This window comes from Hetaerina americana, unplaced genomic scaffold, assembly GCF_022747635.1.
Source record: "Hetaerina americana unplaced genomic scaffold, ioHetAmer1.1.p SCAF_3, whole genome shotgun sequence".
Classification (NCBI taxonomy): domain Eukaryota; kingdom Metazoa; phylum Arthropoda; class Insecta; order Odonata; family Calopterygidae; genus Hetaerina; species Hetaerina americana.
This window is the reverse complement of record NW_027286874.1, coordinates 51,617,884-51,641,458: the sequence shown is the minus strand read 5'-3', so window position 1 is coordinate 51,641,458 and position 23,575 is coordinate 51,617,884. Positions and strand designations below refer to the sequence as shown.

The window sequence follows — 23,575 nt, the reverse complement described above, 5'->3', positions numbered from 1 at the left end:
CTAAAACAAATTATTGGTCCAATGCAGGTGAATTGGCAATACATATTGAAGACCTCTGCAAATATTCAATCTTAACCAACCTGTTAATAGGACGATTGTTTTCCAAATGAATGCCTATGCACTACATTATGAAGAGAATTTAGTATGCAACCCGCTAAACACAGCACAGTCATCTTACACACAAGCATCTAATGAGCCATGACTTTAGAGTAAATATTTCTACCTCTGTTCCTCTGGAGTGAGGTACTCTGTTGACACATTTTTTTGAAAATTCAATATCAATTTGTATTAAATAATAGAGTAATAATCTTCTTTGAAGAAGACAGTTACCGCATCAGTAAAATGATTAACCTGTTAGGTTCATGGATCACCTTGATGAAAATAATATGATTTGAAAACTATAAATCTTGGGGAGAACTACTTGCAGCACACAATACAATGAAGTATTGTATTTAAAATACAAAATAAAACTGTATCAAAAATATCTCAAAAGCCATAATATTTTTAATTATCCCCATGCTCTGCTTTTATATTAGGTGTCTGAAAGTTGGCACCAATGAATAAGCAATATTTTTTATTAAAATATCATTTGAAAAAATAAGATAGTGTAAATAAAATCTAATTTGGCATGCCAGTCATAGCATTGTGTTCAATTAGTTCCTCACCTCTTTTTCAATGTTTTAGAGCAAGAGAGCAACAAATGAAATCAGCTTCATGCTATAAGACCTTACTGGGGATTTATTGAGCTTTCTAGTTGACCAAACTAATTCCTCTTTGTTGATAATTTTAATTATTATTTTAAAAAGGTAAATTACATAAAACAGTTCATATAAAAACAAGGAAATTTTACTTATTGTTAAAGGAAAGTAATTTGGAAATTTGGTACTTAAAATTGCAGCTTATGGAAATAAATGTTGTATTGTTTTTAAATGGAGTGAGGGGATTTTACATGTCTCTCCTATCTGTATATACATAAATGATCTTAATATATTAATTAATATGTAATATATAAATATAAATTTCTCATAGATAATTTCTTTGCCGTACATCCTAAAAGTAACCAAGGTTTTTGACATTATCATAAATGAGGATGAAATGAAAATGTACATTAAAGGTTTTTGCTCCCTGTCGCTGAAACTCACTTAATTTTCCAGTGCATCGGAAGAAAAGCTATCCACACATGCATATGCCACTTAAGCCACTATATTCAAGATCAATGCGCCACCGTTTGACATCACCTCGCCTTTCCGATGCTGGCAGCATGGACAGTGGTGGAGCCTCAACATCTGGCACACCCAAACCTGAATCATCTACAAAGCCACTTTTCTCTAGCTTTTCCCAAGTGAGTGAAAATCTTCCAGGTGACATAAAAATTAACATTGTTTCAAATGCATGTTATAAAAACTCACTTTTCCAATATTTAATTTTTGTTTTAAAAATTCCGAAACCGTTTTCCAAAATGAAGGCTGAAAATTCATTCACATTCATAGATTTGGGTACAGTTGCCAACATCTTTAACACAATTAACATGTAATTTTGTATTATCACTTTGTTTTGAATCATATAAACTAGCCATCCATGTTTTCATAAAGATGAATTATAGCATTCATTCATTAATCCATCTATCCAAACGAAAAATTGGAATGAGCTACATTAAATGTAATACAAATAAGTGCACCTATACAAAATATTCAACTCTTAGCCTATGCTATCTGAACTGAGTGATAAATATTAAATAGCTTTACCTTTTTCTGCTTACAGCCTTCATTTGCCACCACATCTTCATCCTTAAGAAAAACTTCACTTGCTGACTCAACAATAGGTGAACAAGTGGAAGAAACTGAGCTAGACAATAAGACTCTTGGTGAAGGAAAAAATGATGGAGAAGAAGATCCTGTATCCACTTCTGCAGCCGTGACCTCTCCATCTCCCCCTTTCTCTTCTCCTCCTTTATCTTCTCCTCAACTTTCATTATCTCCGCCGTCTTCAAGGGTTGTTTCAGGTGTGCCATTGCCTGAAGATGCCATGCAAAGAGTGCCTGACCTGATGTCAACTGAGGTTCCTGAAACCAAGCATAAATCTGAGCCCACTGCACAAAGTCCCTTACTGAGCTCAGCAGGAGAAAGCATTCCAACGTCAGTAAAAGCAGGGTGACTAATCTACTTAATAAGTAGTAAATTTAAATGATTAGTAAACCACTTGGTAGTAGATTTATAGATCATGTCACTTCCTCCCATTTTTGGGTTTTATTGCACACAAATAAAAGCTGTATCTTCATCAAGCAGAGAAAGCACTTGTATCCTTTCATCTAATTATTCCAGTGCATGTCCATACTGAGGGTATTACCAAACATTAACCAACTTTGCAATCCTTTCCATAATTCTAACCAATGCAGCAATAACCTAGTGATAAACATTTTGAATTTCATTAAGAAAATAATCAGGCAATAAACTGATGTCATATGCCTCATAGCTCTAAAGTTGTGTAGTTTGCTAAAATATTTATACGAAAGGTAAGTAGTTTGAATTCTACATTCTTGGTCAAAAACTAATCAATTAAAATAAAATAATGCCAGCGATTAAATACGGGCAATACTAATTGTTCTCACTTAATTTCAATTTCCTACAGATATTTTATAGTTGCATGCATCTTAATAACTCAATTCTTTTTATATTTACTCTGCAGGAGTGTTTCTTTGTAAGTTACAGGAGAATGGTTTTTTAAGAGCTAAATATTTTGAGGTTGAAAACTTTTGTTTTTATTTTATTTTGGGCCAATATTTGAACCTAATGTACTTTTATTGGAATTAGTTCTTAGATAATAGTGATTTCCATTGCTTAATTGTGGTTCACATGGTATCTTCCAGATCTCAGTTTTTTATAAAACCATTTAAAGTTCCAAGATCATTTTATTATTCAGCATCTAGTACAGTAATTCAAGTAATTGCAATTTATTATTTAAAAGTATAAAATATTGCACCCTCAAAAGCTTCATTTTGTAATGATTTAACTTTGCACATTAATTCCCATATTGTATTTATAGCTTTCATTTCATACTTTTAAAATCTTTGATTTTTTAATGTAATGTCATTCACATATTTTGTGATTTTCCACTGATTGTCTGCAATTTAATTTGGCATTTTTCAGTTCTTTATCATTGATCATTTTTATTTATATTCATAGGATATGTTTGTCTCCCAGTCCCCCTCCACCAAAAGGTGATTGGAATGAAAACGCAAGAAAGCATCGAGGTGCTCCAGCTGTTTATGGTCGCAGCTTAAGTGAGAGTCCTGTATTTGGGACTTCACCCCCTGATTTTGCAAGAAGAGTTCAGTTTGTTATAGGTGAGATTTTGCAACAAAGATATATTTTGTAATTAAATTTTTATTTTTTAATCATTTCACTGAAAAAATTGAAATATAATATACTTTCCTTAAATTGATTCCTATGAAATGTTTTCAGACAAGGTACAATATTTTAATAGAATTTACAACTTAACTGATAGTTAAAATGAAATCATGAAAATAGACTGCAGGTTAGGAAACAAATTTCAAGGAATCAAAATCAGCAGCATGACTAGGAGGCATAAGATATGAAAATGTGAAGGGCCCCAAGCCGCGGAAGATTACTATTTGAATGCACTTAATTGCACATGTCTGAAAAGTAATTTATTTCTGCAACTAAGCAGCATTAATTAATCCTTAATTTTCAGAGTTGTCCTTTCTTATTATTACTTCTCACCTTTTAAATTTGTAATACCAATTAGTTCTTCAGGGGGGCTCCAAATCTTATAAGAGGGAGAGAATCTGACCTCCTAGCTGTACCACTGACTCTATATAAATAGTTTATAAAGACATCTCAATGGCAAAAAGTTGTTGGTAATCTAGTATGCTTAGCAAAACTATTTGAACTCCTGTATGCACTCGAGCAAACTCATTCTCTACAATTCAAGAAGACTTCAAGGGAATCCTTAATATGTTCTTTAGCACCTTCGCTTTTAGGTATCCAGTAGATAAGTTAATCAAAGAAATAATACCTAAGGATCAACCACATTATGAATTTAATGCATGTTGTTTACAATTTGCTAAAAATGAGTGGCATGATTGGCAAAGTGAGTCAGTGGACAGGCAAGGTTTTGCTGCTCGTCTAGACTACTAAGCTATATTATACTACTAATGGTATTGATATTGAGTTTTCAGTCCTTGGGAAATAGAAACAGTATTTATATAAAAATTTATTCATAGCATTAAGCATTATTCATATTTCTGTCACATCAAACAATATCACAGATATATGCAGCCAATTCCATTCTCTGGTATTAAAGAATGATCAATTATAAGGTTGCCATAGCGTAGCATACATAGGTTTTAGTTTTAATTCAATTGAACTGATTGGAAACCATTTCACAAAAAGGGGTCAGTTTAAAATTGCTGAAAAATAAAATGTAAATAACTTAATGTTCGCCAATAGCCATCAGTGTTGATGTAACACTTACTCAAATGGGACTACATGAAGTATTTATGTATAATATGAATATATCACAAATAAATCATAAAATGAATAGTGTCTTGGTAAAATTTTAGATCTACTTTTTATATCTACAAGTATACACAGTGGCTATAACTTTTTATAGCTATTTGTAAACAATAGTGCCAATTTAATCTCTCAGATATTAGTTTGTCCTGATGTTCATCTTACTCCCTTAAGTGTGCTCACATGCAATTTCCTTTAACTAACCCCATCAGGCATGAGAATGAAAGGGAAGAAAAATTCTCATCCACATTTTTAACAGCTAAGCAATATCAGATAAATTTACATGGTCTGTCCCAAAAATAAGTAGAATAAATCTGGGACAAATATGTATTGCAGATCAAAGTGTAAATTTCTAAAATTCTTCAAAATAGTACCCTTGTGCATTGACACACCGATGCCAGTACCTCCGCCAGTCATGGTACACTTCCTGGAAGGCATCGATAGGAGCCTTGGTTAGGCACCTCATCTTGGCCTCTTTGGCATTATTCAGCATTTCCACATGGTTGCCCTTCAAGCACTTTTTTATTCTTTGAACCAAAAAGAAGTTCATCAGTGCCACATCAGGGTAGTGTGCCTGGGGTAGCATTGCCACTATTTGCTTGGCCAGGTACTCCATCATGAGGAAGGCAGTGTGGGACAGCACGCTTTTGTTGTGCAGGATCCAGTTGGCAAATATCTCATTCCTGATCCATTGTACTCTTTTCTGCAGTCTTTTGAGGACTTGCACGTAAAACTTACTGTTCACTGTCTGTTCCTGAGGGATAGGCATTTTGTGGATAATGCCTTTTGAGTTAGGAAAGATGACAAGAAAGAGACTACTTATTTTTGAGATGGACCCTGTACTAGAGTTATGACAAACCTGTAAATGTGGAAACTAATGTGGAAACTCAATTTGATACTAGGAGAAACACCTGCTGAAGGGGCTGAGGGAGATTCAGGAGAAAATTCCTCCATAATTTCACCAGCTGAAAGAGTACGTGGTGGATCTGAAAAGGTTGCTGGTGCTGTACCAATAGAAGGAGAAGCTCGGAAGCCCAGAAGAAAGCATAGGTTTGAAATTACTGTATACTTTAAATTAAGATAATTTTTCCATGTTAAACTTTTTATTGAAATACTTAGCCAAATACTGCTAGACTAAGGTTTCATGCTAGAGAAGAGTAACTCAGTTAATATCATCAAGATGGAAAAGAGCTAATGTAATCTCCTATGCATCTCAGAATTCTTCCTCTGCTAGGAACTGAGTGATATTGCATATGAATTGTATCAATAAAAATATTTAATTGGGTTTGATTTATCTCTATATTAATGCATTGGGGAAATATAGGCCAATTTTAATGTCCTGGAAAATACATATGAGCAGAAAATGATGCATTCAATAGCTGTCTTAATAAAATCTTCATAATGGCCATTGCAGAGTAGCAGTACTAAAAAAAACCCCAGAAGTTTCAGGAAGACTACTGTTTAATCGGCTTCCTGAAGAGTTAAAACGAATACTCCCCCAAGAAAATAAATTCAAAAAAATGTTAAAACATTTCTTTTTAAATAATGTTTTTTATAGCGTCCAAGAGTACACAGAAAGAGCCAATGTAGGAAATTCAACTTTTTTAAATCCTTAATACTCATATATGTCATGTACATTATTATTCCTAAGAACCTGTATACAATTGATGTAATTGAATTTTTGACGAAGCCCATACAATTATGTATTGTTCTATGGTGAATAAAACTATCTATCTATCTATCTGTGCTAAATGGGGAGTTGAATATTGCAGGTAGTGTGTTGATATTTTCATTGTTGCTCAATCTTTGGTAAAATTATATTTATATTCTTTGCAAGATCCTCCAGTATGCTGGTGAAATACCAGTTAAAATATTCACAAATTAAAAGTAGGTAGGTTAGCATTAGTATTAATAATGACTCAGTTTTAAACTATATATATTTGTAGATTTTTTACCATTCTTGTTAAAGGTTTCATTTAGTGCCTTTCAAGTATCCTTAGGATTTTGTCATTGTTCAATCTATTTTTATAATAGTCACTTTGTTTCTTTCTTTTTATAGCAGTTACAACATTTGAGCATTTACACTAAATGGAGAACATCAAACAATATCATGATTTTATTTTTTTTAATTTGTTGTCTCTAGCATAAATTTATGGAATTTGCATAACATATTGAAATGAAATGAAAGAGTTGACTTTGTAATTCCACACACTTTATTTAAAAAACACGACCCAGGTTTAGACGTTGAACATCATCATTAGGTGGTCCTCATAGAAGCAAACTTGGTATATATACTGTCTGATCAAGGGAGTTGGGTTGGTCAGAGAGGAAGGGTAAGGGTGGGTGGAGGGGTTAAAAGGTTGCAATGTAGCTGGGAGGAAAAACGTTGAAATTTGGGTTGTGTTTTTTAAATAAAGTGTGTGGAATTACAAAGTCAATTATTTCATTTTATTTCAATTATTTTATTTCTTTTAAGTCTTATATTTTAAAATCTATAATATAATATGTTATAAGATTGATTCTTCTATGCATAAATATAGCCTGACCATTGAAGTTATCATATAAAATTAATACTTCAATGAATTCCAAAAATGTACACAACCTCTCATTCAATATACATACCCCCTTTGTATTTTTATCATAAGACCATTATTGTTTTAGTTCATACTCTTTCAAAATATTAATCCCGTTAACTACTCGGATTACATTCACTAACAACAGTAATCTGCTGTGGTTGTTAGGCCTGTGGAGGCCACTTCCCTGCCATTTAATCCTTTACTGTATCCTCCTCTTCATTTTCTCATATCCATCACCCTCTCTCACATCGTCCATCATTTTGACCTTCTCCGACCCTTCCACCATGCCTTTTAGCACTTAATTCAAATGGTAGTCCCTTCTAAGCATATGTCTAAGCCAGTTTCTTTTCCTATGTTTGATGATTTCCACCAATCATCTTTCTTCTCCTGCTCTCCTCATCACTTCTTCATCCCTCACCTGGTCTGTTCATTTTATACTTGCTATTCTTTTCCACGCCCACATCTCCAATGCCTCCAGCCTTTCATGGTTCCTTTTCAATGCAGTCCATATTTCACAGTCAGTTAAATAACATTCCATACAAAGCACATGACTGGTCTTTTTCTCTGCCCAATATTTCTTTTGCTAAATATCACCTTTATTTTCCTGTTGAAAGTTTCCTTTGCCACCACTTCCATGATTTTTATTTCCTTTTCACTCCTCTAAGTTTTTCATTAACTCCATGCCTAGATACTTGTACCTCTCCCGCTGTACCAGCCTTCTTCCTTCCATTGCAATATCTATTTAATCAGGTCTTGCTCCTTTTTATCGTCAAGCCATCTGTACTCCTCTTTCATGTTGATCAGACATGAAAGAGGAGTATGGAAGAATAAGGAGCATAATCCTCTTTCATGCAGATGGACACCCCATTTAATTGTTTTTCTTCCTCAACAAAAAGGATCATGTCATCATCAAATCTGATACGCACAATCCTTCTTCCTACAAATGACACACCTATCTTCTCTCCAGCATGTTCCGTCCATATCTTCCACATAAAAGTTGAAGACAGTGAGGGAGAGACAGCACCCCTGACTCACTCCCCTCACAATTTCAAACCAACCCCTCCTCTTTTCACCAATTCCAACACACAGCTCCTGATTTAAGTACAAATTTCCAAATGGTGTTCTGTCTCTCCATTTTATCTTTTTCTTTTAGAATTTTCAAAGCATAACACAAACAAGCTTTTCCCCTTCTCATCATCCCTGATGATATGAACTACTCCTATTGAATCTCTGCAGATTAAATAATTGTCAATAGTATTTAAACAAGAGGCAAATACAATGCAAAACATCCTGTATATGCAGTATCTAATATGCTTCAATAAAGGAAAGAGTGAAAAGAATAAGTATACCTATGCACTAAATATTTAAAGGCATGCTCTTATGAATTTAAGGCAGAGTATACAAAAAGTAAGACAATGTTGTATAATTTCAGTCGTCATCACCACCATGGTCACTACAACCGGTTCAGAAAGTATAGCTTACAAGAAGACCCCCAATGGCGGATGTTTCGAGGTAGCAATGCCAGTGGTGTTTCAATCGGTGGTTTACCTGCAGAACCTGCACGTATTGGTCCTCCTTTACCACCAGAATTACAGGATGATGAAGCTGAAGATGAAGCTACAACTCTCCAGCAGCTTGATTTGGATGATCTAGCAAGTAAGAATTGAGGAAAATTAGTTGAGAAAACTTATCAACTGTGTTGGAAAAACCCCAAAAACTACATTTTTATGTACTATTTTTATGGCTCTGCTAAAATTGTTCTCATTCTCAACATAATTTCTCTAGGTCACAGATTTGATGATGCCAGAGGTCTTAGACGACATAAAATTCAGTCAAAATCTTCAACAGCTTCCTTCATCCATATTGGTCGCAAAGATGGTGTACAGCCAATTCAAAGTATACCATTAGCATCCACCAGCAAGAAGTATGATCACAGTCCTCATGAGGTACAAAGATAAATAGTTATTTTAGAAACTAAGAAATAATATTTTGGAATATGTTCATAGTGGGAGAACTTTCTTTTCCTCCTCAATTATTTCTTCTGTAGTAAAACACTTTATTGGTACGATAAAATGTTTCAGTCTTCAAATTTGATATTTAATGAGAATTACCTTAGTTCAAATTAAAATAGTCTCTCGAAGAAACAAAAACATTATTATCTTCAGTAGGTAACTATAATTCACCTTGCTGAGAAATACTATTTTACTCCCTTATCTCAAGATGCAAGAAAATGTATCCAGATACGGAGGAATATAGGCAGGAATTATTATTTCATGAACTTGGGACCCATTTAAATTTCAATGAAATTGTTCTCAATAAAATAAATTTCTTGCTATATTTTTAGTGAAAATGTGGAACTGAGAATTTAGCTAAAGGAAGAAAAAGATACCATTAGCCCAAAAGCCCAAAAGTAGAACACATGAGTGGAAAAATATACAATTAATGGATTTAAGCAGCATTTGGATAAACATTATCAATGCTAAGGTATCAAAATGGCTGATCACCTTAAAATGTAAGGTGATAGGGCTGGTGAAACAATTTCTGACCTGTTAATGTTTCTACTTAAGGACTATTTTATCTCCTGGTGCAATTTTTCTATGTTGGGCAAAATATTGATCTTGCTGATAGGTATATGTCATATTTTCCAATGCTTTATAGGATTGTGAAATATCGTTTTGAAATGTACTGAAATGACTTAAATTTACTTTTTTTCAGGTATTCGTACAACTGGATGAACTTCTGGGAGTGGGTGAGGAAAGAGAATGGAAAGAGACTGCCAGGTGGATCAAATATGAAGAAAATGTGGAAGAGGGGTCAGATAGATGGGGTCGTCCCCATGTTGCTTCTTTAAGTTTTCATTCTCTTCTTAACTTACGAAGATGTCTTGAGACGGGTTAGTCTATCAGATCTACTTTTTATCATATTTTCTACTGAGCAATCACTAATTATTGCACAAAACCTTATCTGTTCAATTGAAAAATAATGCCAGTTATTATTTCATTTTTAAGATCTGCTACTTTAAAAACTGCCATAGTGTGATTTATCTTTCTTTTTAATTTTGAATATAAATTACTTATTTTAATATTTTTTTATAATTCAGTATTGAATAATCAATCATTTGGATAACTGGGCTGCTTGTATAGGAAATGATTCTTGGCTAAACTAGCCCGTTATAACTTTTGAAAATTCATTAATGTAGGTATTATCCTACTTGACTTGGAAGAGAAAGACCTACCAGGTGTGGCCTACAGAGTTGTTGAACAAATGGTTGTTGAGGAACAAATTCATGGAGATGATAAAGCCACTGTTATGCGTGCTTTATTGCTTCGCCATCGTCATGTCAATGAACATGATAAATTCCATTTTGGGATGAGGCGTACATTTTCAAGCTATGCCAGTTTACAGGTAAGGATTGCTTTATCACAATGGTCTCACATGTAAAATTTCTATAGAATTTGTATTGTGACTTGAAAATTACATATGACAGCTTTGAGATAATTCTCCTGAGAGGTATAAAATGTAATACAGCAAAACCTAAACTTTATGTTTTTTAAAGGACAGTGAAAAACTGTGAAATCAAGGTTTGTGTGAAATTGAGGTGTGAGGGAATCATATTTTTTAAGTTTAATTTCATCTTCTATTAAGGCAAAATATCTCACAGAATGGTGATAAAGTAGTTACTAAAAAAAGCATAATTTGTTGAGCAATCAAACATAATAAATGTAGATTAAGGCTTAACTCAGAAAAATGTGAAAAACCTTCGGCTTCTCATTTGGAAAGGTTTCTTATATTTTGCATACTTCTAGCAAATTTTTCACCTTCCACTTCATTTTTAATGTTTATATATTTTTTGAACTTCTCAAAGTAATATTTATCAATATTTAAGTGTAATAACATATAATTGTAGTCAGCCAATAGCCGTGGTGTTATTTGAATGATGAAAAAAAACAGCTCCCAGAAAAAAGTATAATATTTCATACAGTTCAGAATTGCAGGGCTACTGGTTAGTAGTTAACTGTTCTGATGACCATTGACAATTGAGTTACATTTCCCATTTATATCCTATCAGTAGGCATTCAACGAATCAATTTAAGCATAAAACTTATGTTTATCTCTCACCCCGCTTAAAACTTGTTAAACGAAGTTATAAATGAAAAATGGGAAAAATGTGATAAAAGTTGGCTCATAATTACTGTGAGTAATAAGATTTTACATTACTCAGGAACTTAAATTTTCATTGGCTTATATGTAGACCTGTCCAGAATATAAAACAATTTTAATTTCAAATCTGTATATTGAAGAAAACATTTTGAATGTTACTAAAGAATAAGACTATATAATCAGTATACATATTTCTATACATGATTTGAACTCTCCATATTGATATGGTACAAATTCAGGGTTCCTTGAGCAGTATTTACATACAAATTACATCACATCTGAAAACATGTTATTACTTTTAAGATGTGGGCATGAGTTAAAATTAATAAAAATAGCATTACAACTAGTGGAGTCTTATTAAATTTTTATTTAGAAACAAGTCATATTGCAAAAAAATTTAATATGCTATGAATCATGTGTTTATTCAAATGAAAATTTAAAAAATATAATAAATAAGTCATTAATAAATTGCTGCACTGGATATATTACTTCAATGTGTACTTCATGCAAAAAAACAACCGTGCACTATCAAGAATTATTATACCGGAATTGCTCATCTAATTTAAACAAAATTCTTAGTTTTATTGAGCAACACATTAGTTTGATAGACTGAGAGCATTCTGGGTGGGGAGAAAATGTAGCAAGTCTGCATCTTTAAGACAGTCAAAACCTGTCTTTGTGAAACCAATCAAGTTAAGACTCATAGTTTAAGAAATCTGAACTGAAATTAAAGATTTTCCAGTTACGAATAATACGTGCTGTCAGTTATACGAAGGTTATGCAGTTCTACAAAGAGGAAATATAAGCTAAATTTTAAAATAGGATAGCAAAAACCAGAGCAGGTGAAACATTTTACCTATCTTGGAATGTTTTGGACCCAAATAGTCACAGTAGTAGATACATAAGGAGAAGAATTTCATTAGGCAAAGAAGCTTTCACAACAATGTAGGACTTTGAGTTAGGATGTCAAGAAAAGGCTCATCAAAACTTTGATATAGAGTGTAGTTATGTACGGGGTGGAGGCATGGTCATTGAAGCAGGATAATAGACATAGATTGGAGGCTTTTGAAATGTAGGAGAGAAGGAGGAAGGAAAAGGTGAAATGAACTGAAAGAAAAACAAGCAAAGAAGTGCTAAGTATGCTGTGGAAGGAAAGAGGATTGATGGGAGAAATCAAAAAGAGGCAGGAATTATGGATCCAGTGTTTTGATTGGCAATGGGATATTGAAGACAGTGATAGAGGAGAGAATGTATATATTTAACTTACAGATTAAAATATGTGTACTAGTAAGTGATTTGCAAATATATTAAATGTTCATTTATTTTTCCACTTTGCCCATTGTTTCAGCTTATATGTATATCGCTCTTAAGGAGTTTTCATGAAAAGAATGTTAACTATCCAGAGCAATAATTTTATTGCTATTTATTTGTAATATTCAATATATTGAAATATGTATGTACATGAATATGGCTTTTAAAGATTAAAAAGGAAATGATTTTTGCAGTGAAAATGGAGAACAATAGTTTACTCTGTATAAAACTTTATTGAGCTTTCATGTATGTAGTTACTTAAAAACTGTTTAATTTGCTATTCAAGTTACCGCCAACCAAGTTCAAAGTTAACGTTAATAATAAATTATTATAATAATATTTGCACTAAAAGTATTGTTTGCTTCAGTAGCCCACTGTATTGCCAATATGAAAGTGATACTTTATGAGCCATTTTCAATAAATGCACAGCCCTCATCCCATGCTAGTAAATTGCCCAATTCTAGTCATATTTACACAAGAGTGAAAGACATGTAGGTAATGCATGTCGCTACATTTTTTGTGGCAGTCATTCTTCTACGTGGAAGAAGATGTTGCGCAAGAAAGAAGTGGAACCTTAACTGAGGATAATTTGCCCTGCTGCCATGTAAATGGACTACAAATGCCTTGAGTAGATTATTGTTTTAAAAATCTTTCCCGAAACCTTTAGTTAAGCTGATAGAAGTTTGCATTGGAAAGGAGATATGTTTAGATACAAGCCTAATTTATTCTTTTATTTATGCACTGGAATGATCTCATATGAAAGTGTGATGTATTTTTAAACTAGGTATTTTTCCTTTATTAGAAACTCTAAAGTGTTACACCCATAACTTATTTTTGTGCACTAATCAGTTGCATGTACTAGTGCACTAATTCAACACACTTTGTGAATTTAAGTAAATGCACTAATAGGCAAAAATAGGTATTTTATTTTACATTCTGATTGTTTATGTGAAATGAGTTAAGATAAATTTTTCTTCTGTAGAGCTTCCATTAACTGAGATTTTCAGGGTATTTTGTAGTCACTGCTTATCTTTTAGAGCTTCATTCACCAATGTTTTGAACCTTATCTTGCCAACCAGCATGAAAAGTGGTCACTTTATTTTTTCCAGAATTTGACTGATGATAAAGGAAAACCAAAAATAGTTCCATCAATATCAAGTTTTGAAGGTTTGATAAACAATAAAAGTTCAAGCATTCAAACAGGACCCAAACCAGGAGAGAATAATCATACAGCAGTAAGTGCCTAAAAATACCTTCATTTCTACTGTTATGAATCTTCTTGAGAAATACTAATGATCAACACAAATTTTTTCTAATCAATTGAGTGCAATGTTGACTTGATGTTAATTGATTAGCATTTTGATTTGGGAACAATTTGCACATATAACTAACCTCTCCTCACCCATTGTATCCTCGTAGGTAGGTATCCCATAGTGAATATGCTTGCCCTTTCAATCATTTTTTAAGGATGACAATGATATTGAAACCAGTCACATTCTGAAACAAAAATTTACTTTGGAAAAACAATTCATTCTACAAAAAACCTATAAATATATTTTTTAAGAGGCAATTCTTTATTTTGATTGTTTAACTGGATCTCATGAATACACTTGTGTATATCAAAGTTTCAAATCAAACTGTGAAAGTTAAGTTTCTCATGAAGAAAGTGATGATATGAGATTCTTATCATTTTTCATATACTTTCAAAATGCAAAAAAATTAATATGTGAAAAGTAATGAAGTATTTTTTAAAATAACCAAAATTTCTGTTTAATTTAATCTCTCAAATTATTATAATATTCCTTTTTCTAGTTCCATATTGAATGGTTTGACAAAATTTTCAATGCTTAATTAATTATTTAATTGCTTCATAATGAGGGATGTCTGGTGTTGGCAACTATTTCACATCAATTTAGATTAATAGAATAATAGAATACAGTCAAAACTCCTTTCCATGAGGCATTTCATGCATTGGAGCACAGATGGATTGGATGGAGATGGACTGCCCGTTTCATTTATTGTTTCACTTTCATTTACACATCATAGGCTGCTGTTAATGCCCAATGAAGGTTACTGAAAATATCTTGTAGATTACTTGCATCCAAGTAATTATATAGGAAATTTGTGCATATTATATATTTAAGCCGTATCTTGTACATCTACTTAATCATTAACAAGTTATACTCAAATTAATAGGTTGACATGAAAGAAGAACTGACATACACATCATCTACAGAAGATTTGAAGAAAAGAGAAAAGGAGAGAATTCTGAGAAGAATACCTATTGGAGCAGAAGCTACTACTGTATTAGTTGGCTCAGTTGAGTTTCTTGAGCAACCTACAATTGCATTTGTTCGCTTAGCCCAAGGAATTTTACTGCCTACCATTACTGAGGTATAAATAATTTAACCATGACATAATACTGGAACCAAATGGAGGTTCTCATACTGCAGTTTTATAGTTTTCATTTGGCATTGAGGTGTCAATTGATTACTTTTTGATTATTTCCTGGAGGAATTTCTGGTTCTCAATTTGTAACAGTTATTGTTGATTTTATACAGGTACCCATTCCAGTTAGGTTTATGTTCATCCTCTTAGGACCTAAAGAGTCTGATTTGGACTATCATGAAATTGGTAGATCAATTTCAACCTTAATGTCTAATTCGGTAAGTACAAAATGCTCCCAACCAAACTGAAAAACATACATAATATTATTGGTATATTTTTTGAAACCAAAATTTTTAGATGATCTAATGCTGCACCTCAAAAAATAACTGAACTGTAACAGAACAAATAAACCTAACAAGAGGACTCATGTGATAAAAAATAAGAAAAATTTGGTATAGTTGTACATGCCCATAAAAAATTGTATTTTTTATCAATTTTATACTCTTTATCCTATAATTGTGCACAACATGAGTTCATATAACATTCTCACCAACAATAGTGCCAATGCACAGGATGAGCTTTTCAGGATCATGATACTCATAAATGTTGTACCCTTATCATTTACCCGAAGATGAAAAGCATAGAGTTGCGTAAGGGCAACACAATTTCATTGTAACAATAATAGGTTCAGCAAATGAAAGAACTGTTCTTACATTCTAAATGCTACTCATTCCAACTTATTCTAACTAAGCCCAAGCAACTATCTTGAACACTTAAGTTAGTGTTGAAGGTTAGACTAGATTTCATTTTATAATTATTAGAAAATTTTGAGTATAAGGCCCTTCCCTCAGCTATCTAGAGTGTCTAAGAAAACCCTTGTACCAAGAAAAGTCACAATTTGGGTTTATCAGGGTTTGCCCTTAGTCTTCACCAAGATAACAACTTTTCCTCTCTTATCACTTGGAAAATCTCCCCAACTGTATTTAACATACAAAAATACATCACTATATACACAGAAGGATAAGGCAATTTTGAATGTTTATTAAATGTAAAATAAATATTTTTGAGTCCACATGAGCATGGTCATGACATATATTCCACCAGGAGCAGCACATAAATGTTACTTAGTGTAGCTTTCTAAATAGTTTTCAACATTATAACAATACAACTTTACATCAGGGTACTACATTATACTAATGTGATTTTACATAGTGCTTGATTGCGAGGCACAGATCTATGTGAATGTTATCTCCTAGTTGCATGGGGAATGAAATCAGAAAAATATATTTTGAATTTTAAAGCATTAGCAAGAATGGCATGGAAGTATTTTTTAATCTGGGAATAATGCAATCATGGGAGTACATATTCACACAAAGACAGGTATCTAAAAATGGTACTCAGGGTCTCTCTCATGAAGAAAATATCAAATATATTTTTACTTGAGAAAAAAGGTTGTAAGTCAGTTCATCCTTTGCATCAACCTTATTAATGAAAAAAAACTCTCTCACTGTTTTCCATGAGAGATTTCTTCAACATTTATAAGTTGCCTGAATATATGCATGTCATTAATACAATATTTTTTTGTATTCATAAAATGAGTTATCATTCATTTGGTGCTACCTAACAACATTCTGATAGCATTGAAAATGTTTAAAATGATCATCGTAGAAGGCTGATATAATCAATTTTTTAAAATTCTTGCTGTATGTATCAATAATAGGGATAATTTCTCGGGATTTAACAAATGTCATTTTTTCAGCATTCCTCTTTCAATGCTGGAGGGTTTCTTATTAGGATAAATGGGTATGGAAAGAGGTTATTGAGTGAGATGTTGGCCAGGGAGAAAGAGGGAGAGTGGAAGAGGATGAGGTGATTTGGAAAATTGTAGGTTGTCATTTACATCCTACATCAACTGCCTCTCAAACCCATTCAACCTAGAGGAATCCTTTGGCACTGGGGGATAAATGTGAATTCATCTGGTTAATGCCATTGATGGATGGATAATGAAAATAGAGTTCACACATTTGTGTAACCAATATTTCACATGATGAAATAATAACAATTGTGCTTCACCTTTGCCTTTTAATCTAGAATTTGGTTTACAGCTGTTGCATATTTTGGTACATTATCTTCCGAGAATATTCACAAAATTAATTTTATTGGTGAGGTGACTTTTTCTATGCATATTGCAGATTAAAATTAGTAAATACATTGATTATTAAGTAGCTATATAATTACTGATTTTTTACCTATAGCACTTCCATAACATTGCCTATAAAGCTACAGAAAAGAAGGAGCTTCTATCAGCTATCAATGAATTTCTTGATGACAGCATAGTGCTACCGCCAGGAAATTGGGAAAGAAAAGCCTTGCTTCCATTTGATGAGTTAAAGGCAAAAAGTGAAGCTATTCGTCGTAGAAAAACTTCCAAGGTTCTTCAGCAGGATGAAACCCAGCAAGGTGAGACATATTAGATTATTGTGCCAACTAAATTTCAAAGTAGAACCAATAGAAAAATGTTTGAGGAATTCTTCCCTTATAATGAGTGTAGCTTAAATTGTTGGGTAACTAACAAATTTAAATGATCATCAGCTGAAGTCAGTCAGTCAGGTTCAAAGAGAAATGAGAACTTTAAAAAAATTAATGATATTTATATATTTTTATTTGACTTTTAAGAGGCTGAAAAATTTAGATAATGCTTCAGAAAAAAAAACCAAATGAGTGACTGGTATTTTTCATGCATGCAGTGAGGTCTGATGAGTCTGATGAAGTATTCTAAAATTAGAGTATGTGCACATGGTTGAAATGCTCTAAACCAAAAATACCCCTTATTTATTTACTTAAGTCAAGCAAACCAATATGAATTAGCCGTAAATTTTTCTCCCACCAAGGGATAATTAAATGAATGAAGTATTTTGCTCCATTGTGTTAGGTGAATTTTATGAGTCAAAATAGTTCTTCAGTGGCAGCTAGGATAAGTGACTGGAGTGCATACATCAATTTATTTATGTTTCTGAAAAGAATACCATATTGTGAATTTATTTGCTATTTCTACTGATCAACTCCTAAAAATGCAGATTTTTAAATTCCCATTGTGCACAGCAATCTGTTTGCACTCAAGGAAAATAATTCATTGGCCATTTAATTCAGGATCATTTTTATTTGGTCATTTTCACTTCCAAAATGATTATATATGACAGGCCCTATAATAAGCAAATACTACTGACCTAGACAGTTAGATTTTATTGTGCTGATGTCACACCATAATTATGTACTTAAAATGGATGAGATGCCAAATATTACTTTCACCACAAAGTAATTTTGATACAGGAATCATTGTCCAAAAATATTTTGTGATAATATCTATCCTTATACTCATTTAAAGAACTTGCAGACAAACTAAATTTTTGTATTATTAAAATTATAGCATTGCTTCCTGGAGATGAAAAGAGGCCGCCTCATATCGATCCCTTGAAACGCACCAGAAAACCTTTTGGGGGTTTAATCAACGATGTCAAAAGAAGATTTCCTCATTACATATCTGATTTCATTGATGGACTGAATTTTCCATGCTTTGCAGCAGCAATTTTTATATACTTTGCTGCACTTTCTGGAGCAATTACATTTGGAGGGCTGTTAGGTAAGTTCTTAATGTCATCCTTGTTAAAATATTCAGGCAGCAATTGAATTTTATGAAACCTGGTTTATGGATCTACTTTTGGAATGTTATCAATATTCAAATCATGACTTGCCTCTGAGGTGTAATTTGCAGTCACATGCCTAATGGTCCAGGCCATTTGATTTGTAATAATGACTGGTATTAGTCTTATTATTATTATATTGGTCTAATTATTATATTGGTCTTTTCATTATGAAATTTGAAAGATGAAAAAAGTGACAATTGACAATGACAAAGTGAAAAGTGTCAATGTTCATTATCCATCACTTGGGTGACAATACTGTACATATACGAAGAAGATCCATGACCATTCTCATGCCCTCAGGCAATTTTGATACCAGTAATTACAGGATAACGCAGCATATATTATTATTGAAGATTCAGTGTCATGCATTGTTTTCTCTCTTGGTTCTGGTAACTACAAAATGTTTGTGATCACCCCAGTTTACTCTCTTATTCCAAATTCAAATAATAGCATAATTTCACAATTAGTCAATCTCCCTAAGATTGGCAGTATTTTCAGAATTGCTCTTCATTCACAGATCACTACAAAGAGGTTATACTGTATGCAAAATTTTATTTGTTATTAAAGTATCCCTTCTATTTTTATCCATTAAAAATTTGTTGATTATAGAATTTTATTCCTAGAAATTATATGCTCTGTACAATATTTGTCGTAATATTTAAAACTTCAAAAGTGATTTTATTTTAGGGGACAAAACTGAAAATTGGATTGGAATTTCTGAAACATTGGTTGCAACATCACTTGCTGGAGTGCTTTTTTCATTCCTCTCTGGGCAGCCACTAGTAATTGTTGGGGCTACTGGCCCTTTGTTGCTTTATGATGAAAGCCTTTATTCGGTAAGTTATTATTGACACAAATAATGTGAAACTGACCTTTTTCAATAAATATTGAGGTGACCAGGATATGTTAGTTTAATTAAAGAAGTTTTGTAAACAAAGTTCCAAAAATTCTCAATAAATTTAGCAGGCAATCAAGTAAAAGAAGTGTAGAAAGAATAATGCTAAGAAATAAAAGTATGCAGTTAATAAGTGACTTTGTTTAACTACAGATTAAACTTAAATTGGTAAAAATTTGTGATAAAAAGACTTTCTCTAAGCTAACCAATCATCTTAATCATGGCTTATATGAATTCCAAGAAACTGCGGGAGATGCCACAACAGTAACTTTTAACAGGGTCATTTGCTAATACGAGTATGCATTTCAATGCAACAATTTTAGAGTGTAAAAATCATTTGCCTTGACCGGGATCAAGGCGAATAATTTTTTCACTCTGAAATTGCTGCATTGAAATGGCTTATATAGTTTAAAGTGTATTTTGGTAAGTATATGTTCATCAAATATGTTATTAATTTTAGTCGCTTGTTACCTTCCAAGCATAAGTCTGCTTCTAGGGTCCAAATGTGATTTATAATATGAGCGATTACACGTAGTATTGATGTTGCATTATAATGATGTTCCCGGAATGAAAAGTTTCATTACAGGTACCAGAGTAAGATGTTTTGTCACTTGAGGTGAAACCACATAATTTTGTTTGACTTTTTTAAAGCCCAGCATACCCTTCACGTTGAAAGGCATTACTCTTCAAATTCAAGGCACCATCCAATCCAATCATATAATTCTCTGAAGTCCTACTAATATAATAAGGAGCTATACCTTCCCTACTTGTACACAATTTTATGTAACATGCAGAAATTTGAATAAGCTCTTCATTTACATTTCATTTGTCATTTTCCTAAAAGGTATAAGAAGATTCTCCATTATCTTAGCATTTCAAAAAGATTTTTATGATTTTGTGTTAGTGAAACCAAACCAGTATGTTTCAAGGAAAGCAAATTCTAAATAAATGCACTAAAACTAATGTTTTATCAGCCAAAAAATGAAGTAATTTGAGGATTATATAATACCTATCTAAATAAAATGTTCACTTTTAGTGTGCTACCTGCAGCTATTTCACCATTCTCATGCTCAAGAGATTCAAAGTAAGCATTTGTCCAGCTCTGTGAGGCCAAAATCTTGGACAAGGTACCAGCATTTCACATAAGCATATAAGATTCTTCAAGGAGTTGGAAAATATGTATAGTGATATCAAAATTAAAGAGAAATGGCTTCCCTCACTAGCTGGCTTTACAAACTAATTAACCCATCATTAGTACAAAGTGTTATACTTACTATTATTAACATTATTTAATACATTGGGGATCATATGGGGATCAGCTGCTATTTCTCAAACCATCTTTAAAATGCCAAAGAAAGCTATTAGAATCATCACCAGGAAACCTCACAATGCTCCATCAAGGCCTATTTTCCGTGAATTAAATTTGCTACCACTCCCATGCATCTACATTGTGTTTTTAATTCTATATATAAAAAATAACATCGGCAACTATTCTCTTAACTCTGCCCATCATCATCATTGCACCAGAGGCAGGAATGACTTCCATTATGGGAATATAAGAACTAAAGCATTGAAATTAGGACCCAATGAAATGGGCATCAGATTATATAACAAACTACCCAAAAGTATCAAGGACACAAAGGACACTGCTGCATTCAGGCATAAATTAAAAAGATATCTACAGCGCAATATGCTTTACTCGGTTGATGAATATCTCAACAATATTCCCAACCATTAAGTTCATACTTTTAGTTTCTAGCAATGGTCATCGTCTGATTCATGTTAATGATCAATGATTTTTCTGAATTTGATATTGTATGTGCATGTTACAGCCAATGTTCATGGGTTTGTACCAAACATGTAACTATGAGCATCATTTCTTTTATGTATCTTAACTGAGCCTGTGTCTTTGCTCCTCATTGACGTGTCTTATATCATGTACATACACCACCCACCTGGTATTTTTGTATTGTGATCTCTGGGCAAATAAAAAGTAAATAATAAAATAATAATAATTGTGATCACTCATCAAAATTATAAGTTTGGTTTCTTCTATTTTCCAGTATGTCATGTCATGAAATAATTCAGTAATTTCAGTTGTTAATGGAATGAATGAGATTCCTGGAAGAGTTCTACAAGAGCTTCTTCCTGAAGCTGTGTCATTCCCTAAATACATATTTACTGAGGCAAATTTAGAAGGTATAGTTCCCCTGACTGAAATATGGCCAGAATCACTTCTGTCTTTACTAACATCTCTACAATAATAGCCTCCCTATCTTGTGAAATTCAAGAAAATATCCTTGTTAGCTGATAAACTATGCTTTGACATTTAATGACAGCCACAACTTCATAAATACTTAAATAAAAAACATGACAGAGTAATACTTAATGCTAAAAAATCATAAAGAAAAGTGACTAAATCATCCAAAACAAGTACTTTTTAGGCAATGGTCAATTTCCATTTTATCATTATTAATATTTGGTAGCCTACTATTTAAAGTAAGTTTTGGATAGACAAAGAAACACCTATATTTCTTAGCCTCAACTTACAAGACAAGACCCAGCACCCCATACTACCATAAACAAGAAACTGTTCTTTGAAACTCTCTTGTTGAATACTTCTTTCATTAATGCAATTCTTCTCCTAATGTACTAACTCCTATGTTTGTCTTCTTTCAAAATAATGCATGAATATGTGAAATGTTCCACCTCTTCTAATTTATTTCCTTCCACCACTTTGTTCAACTTCGCCTCTTGAATTTTTGAAGGCCTTTTGCTTTCATTTCCTCATAATTTGTCTTCCTTCCATCCTTTAAGTACCTATCCACTATCTTGTGATTTACTTAATAATAACTTTAATCCCTTGGCTGAGTAATTAAATTAAGTTTTATCATCTGAGCATCCCTCCTCCATATAATCTACATATTCACGATTATTTCACTTTAGGCAACCACTTACTCATTTACACTCTCTTCTGTCCCACTAATTACAGTAAGCAACCCAAAGGCTGTTTTGAGAGATGAAGGTAGGACTCATCTCATGTTGTTAAGCCTGTTTAATCCTCGTATGTATCAGGGCCATTGGGGGCTAATTTCCATTTGCCACCTTTGATTTTCCAAGCACATTAGTACTTGAGAAATCTCAAATTTTGACTGTTGCTGGGGGTCTCTCTCCAAAGTCCCAAATAATTGAATCCAGGCTCTTTGGTTGGTTGCCAAATGTTTCACACTCCAGTCTTCCTTACCCCCTTTTCTCATTTGTATTGAGTAAAATGGATAGGATATAACTGAAAGCTCTGCCAAACTCATTTTCTATCACTGCTCATTCCTGATCATCATTTGCAATCCTTATTGAGCAGTCTGGTTCATGTAGAGGTTTGGAATAAGACTTTTATTTCTTTGGTCTAATTTCCACGTTTTCATTAATTCTGTCCACATTCCCGTAAATGCCTTCTGGAATTCCATTAGGCAAACAATTTCATCCTGATATAGCTCAATTCTATTAGACTGTATTCCTAATTACTCATGCTCCTACCAATAATAATAATAATAATACATTTTATTTGCCCAGCAATCAAGTTTTTACAACTGTTACACTTGATATAAGACACATCAGGGGAAGTACATGGATACAAGACACATATCAGGCATTATCAAGAAATTCAGCAATTGAAAGAAACATTTTTAATTTTAAGCACCTAAGTAGATTGACTTTAAATGCAGCTACACTTTTTTGGACCTTAATGTCAGCTGGGAGTTAATTATAAAGTTGAAGGCTCATAAAATTTGGGCTAGCACCTGCATTTTTTTGTACGTACATATAAAATGTGCAGCTGCTCATTATGCCTTGTAGAATATTTAAGGATATCGCAATTTTTCACATACTCAAATAGATTTCTATTTGCATGTACTACTACATGAAAAATATAAATACATCCAATTTTTTAAATGAGGGGAAGGCAAGGGGCATTGTGTTTTGCAAAAGTCATTTGCCAAATGGCTCTTTTTT

The 23,575-nt window shown here is 32.8% G+C and overlaps 1 protein-coding gene across 5 annotated transcripts in view; it reads left to right on the top strand.

Moving 5' to 3' along the window:
* The window catches only part of Ae2 (Anion exchanger 2), a 176,059-nt gene that overhangs the window by 142,074 nt on the left and 10,410 nt on the right, over positions 1-23,575 (top strand). For 3 of the 5 annotated variants that reach the window (XM_071587120.1, XM_071587121.1, XM_071587117.1), the window contains exons 3-17: positions 1,155-1,342; positions 1,762-2,150; positions 3,183-3,343; positions 5,435-5,582; positions 8,541-8,764; positions 8,894-9,054; positions 9,824-10,001; positions 10,308-10,513; positions 13,107-13,184; positions 13,690-13,815; positions 14,777-14,974; positions 15,142-15,246; positions 17,224-17,428; positions 18,396-18,608; positions 19,360-19,508. In XM_071587120.1, coding sequence (XP_071443221.1) covers positions 1,155-1,342; positions 1,762-2,150; positions 3,183-3,343; positions 5,435-5,582; positions 8,541-8,764; positions 8,894-9,054; positions 9,824-10,001; positions 10,308-10,513; positions 13,107-13,184; positions 13,690-13,815; positions 14,777-14,974; positions 15,142-15,246; positions 17,224-17,428; positions 18,396-18,608; positions 19,360-19,508 — 2,729 coding nt within the window. The remainder of the gene's footprint in view (positions 1-1,154; positions 1,343-1,761; positions 2,151-3,182; positions 3,344-5,434; positions 5,583-8,540; positions 8,765-8,893; positions 9,055-9,823; positions 10,002-10,307; positions 10,514-13,106; positions 13,185-13,689; positions 13,816-14,776; positions 14,975-15,141; positions 15,247-17,223; positions 17,429-18,395; positions 18,609-19,359; positions 19,509-23,575) is intronic. The other 2 variants (XM_071587118.1, XM_071587119.1) reach the window with 2 other exon arrangements.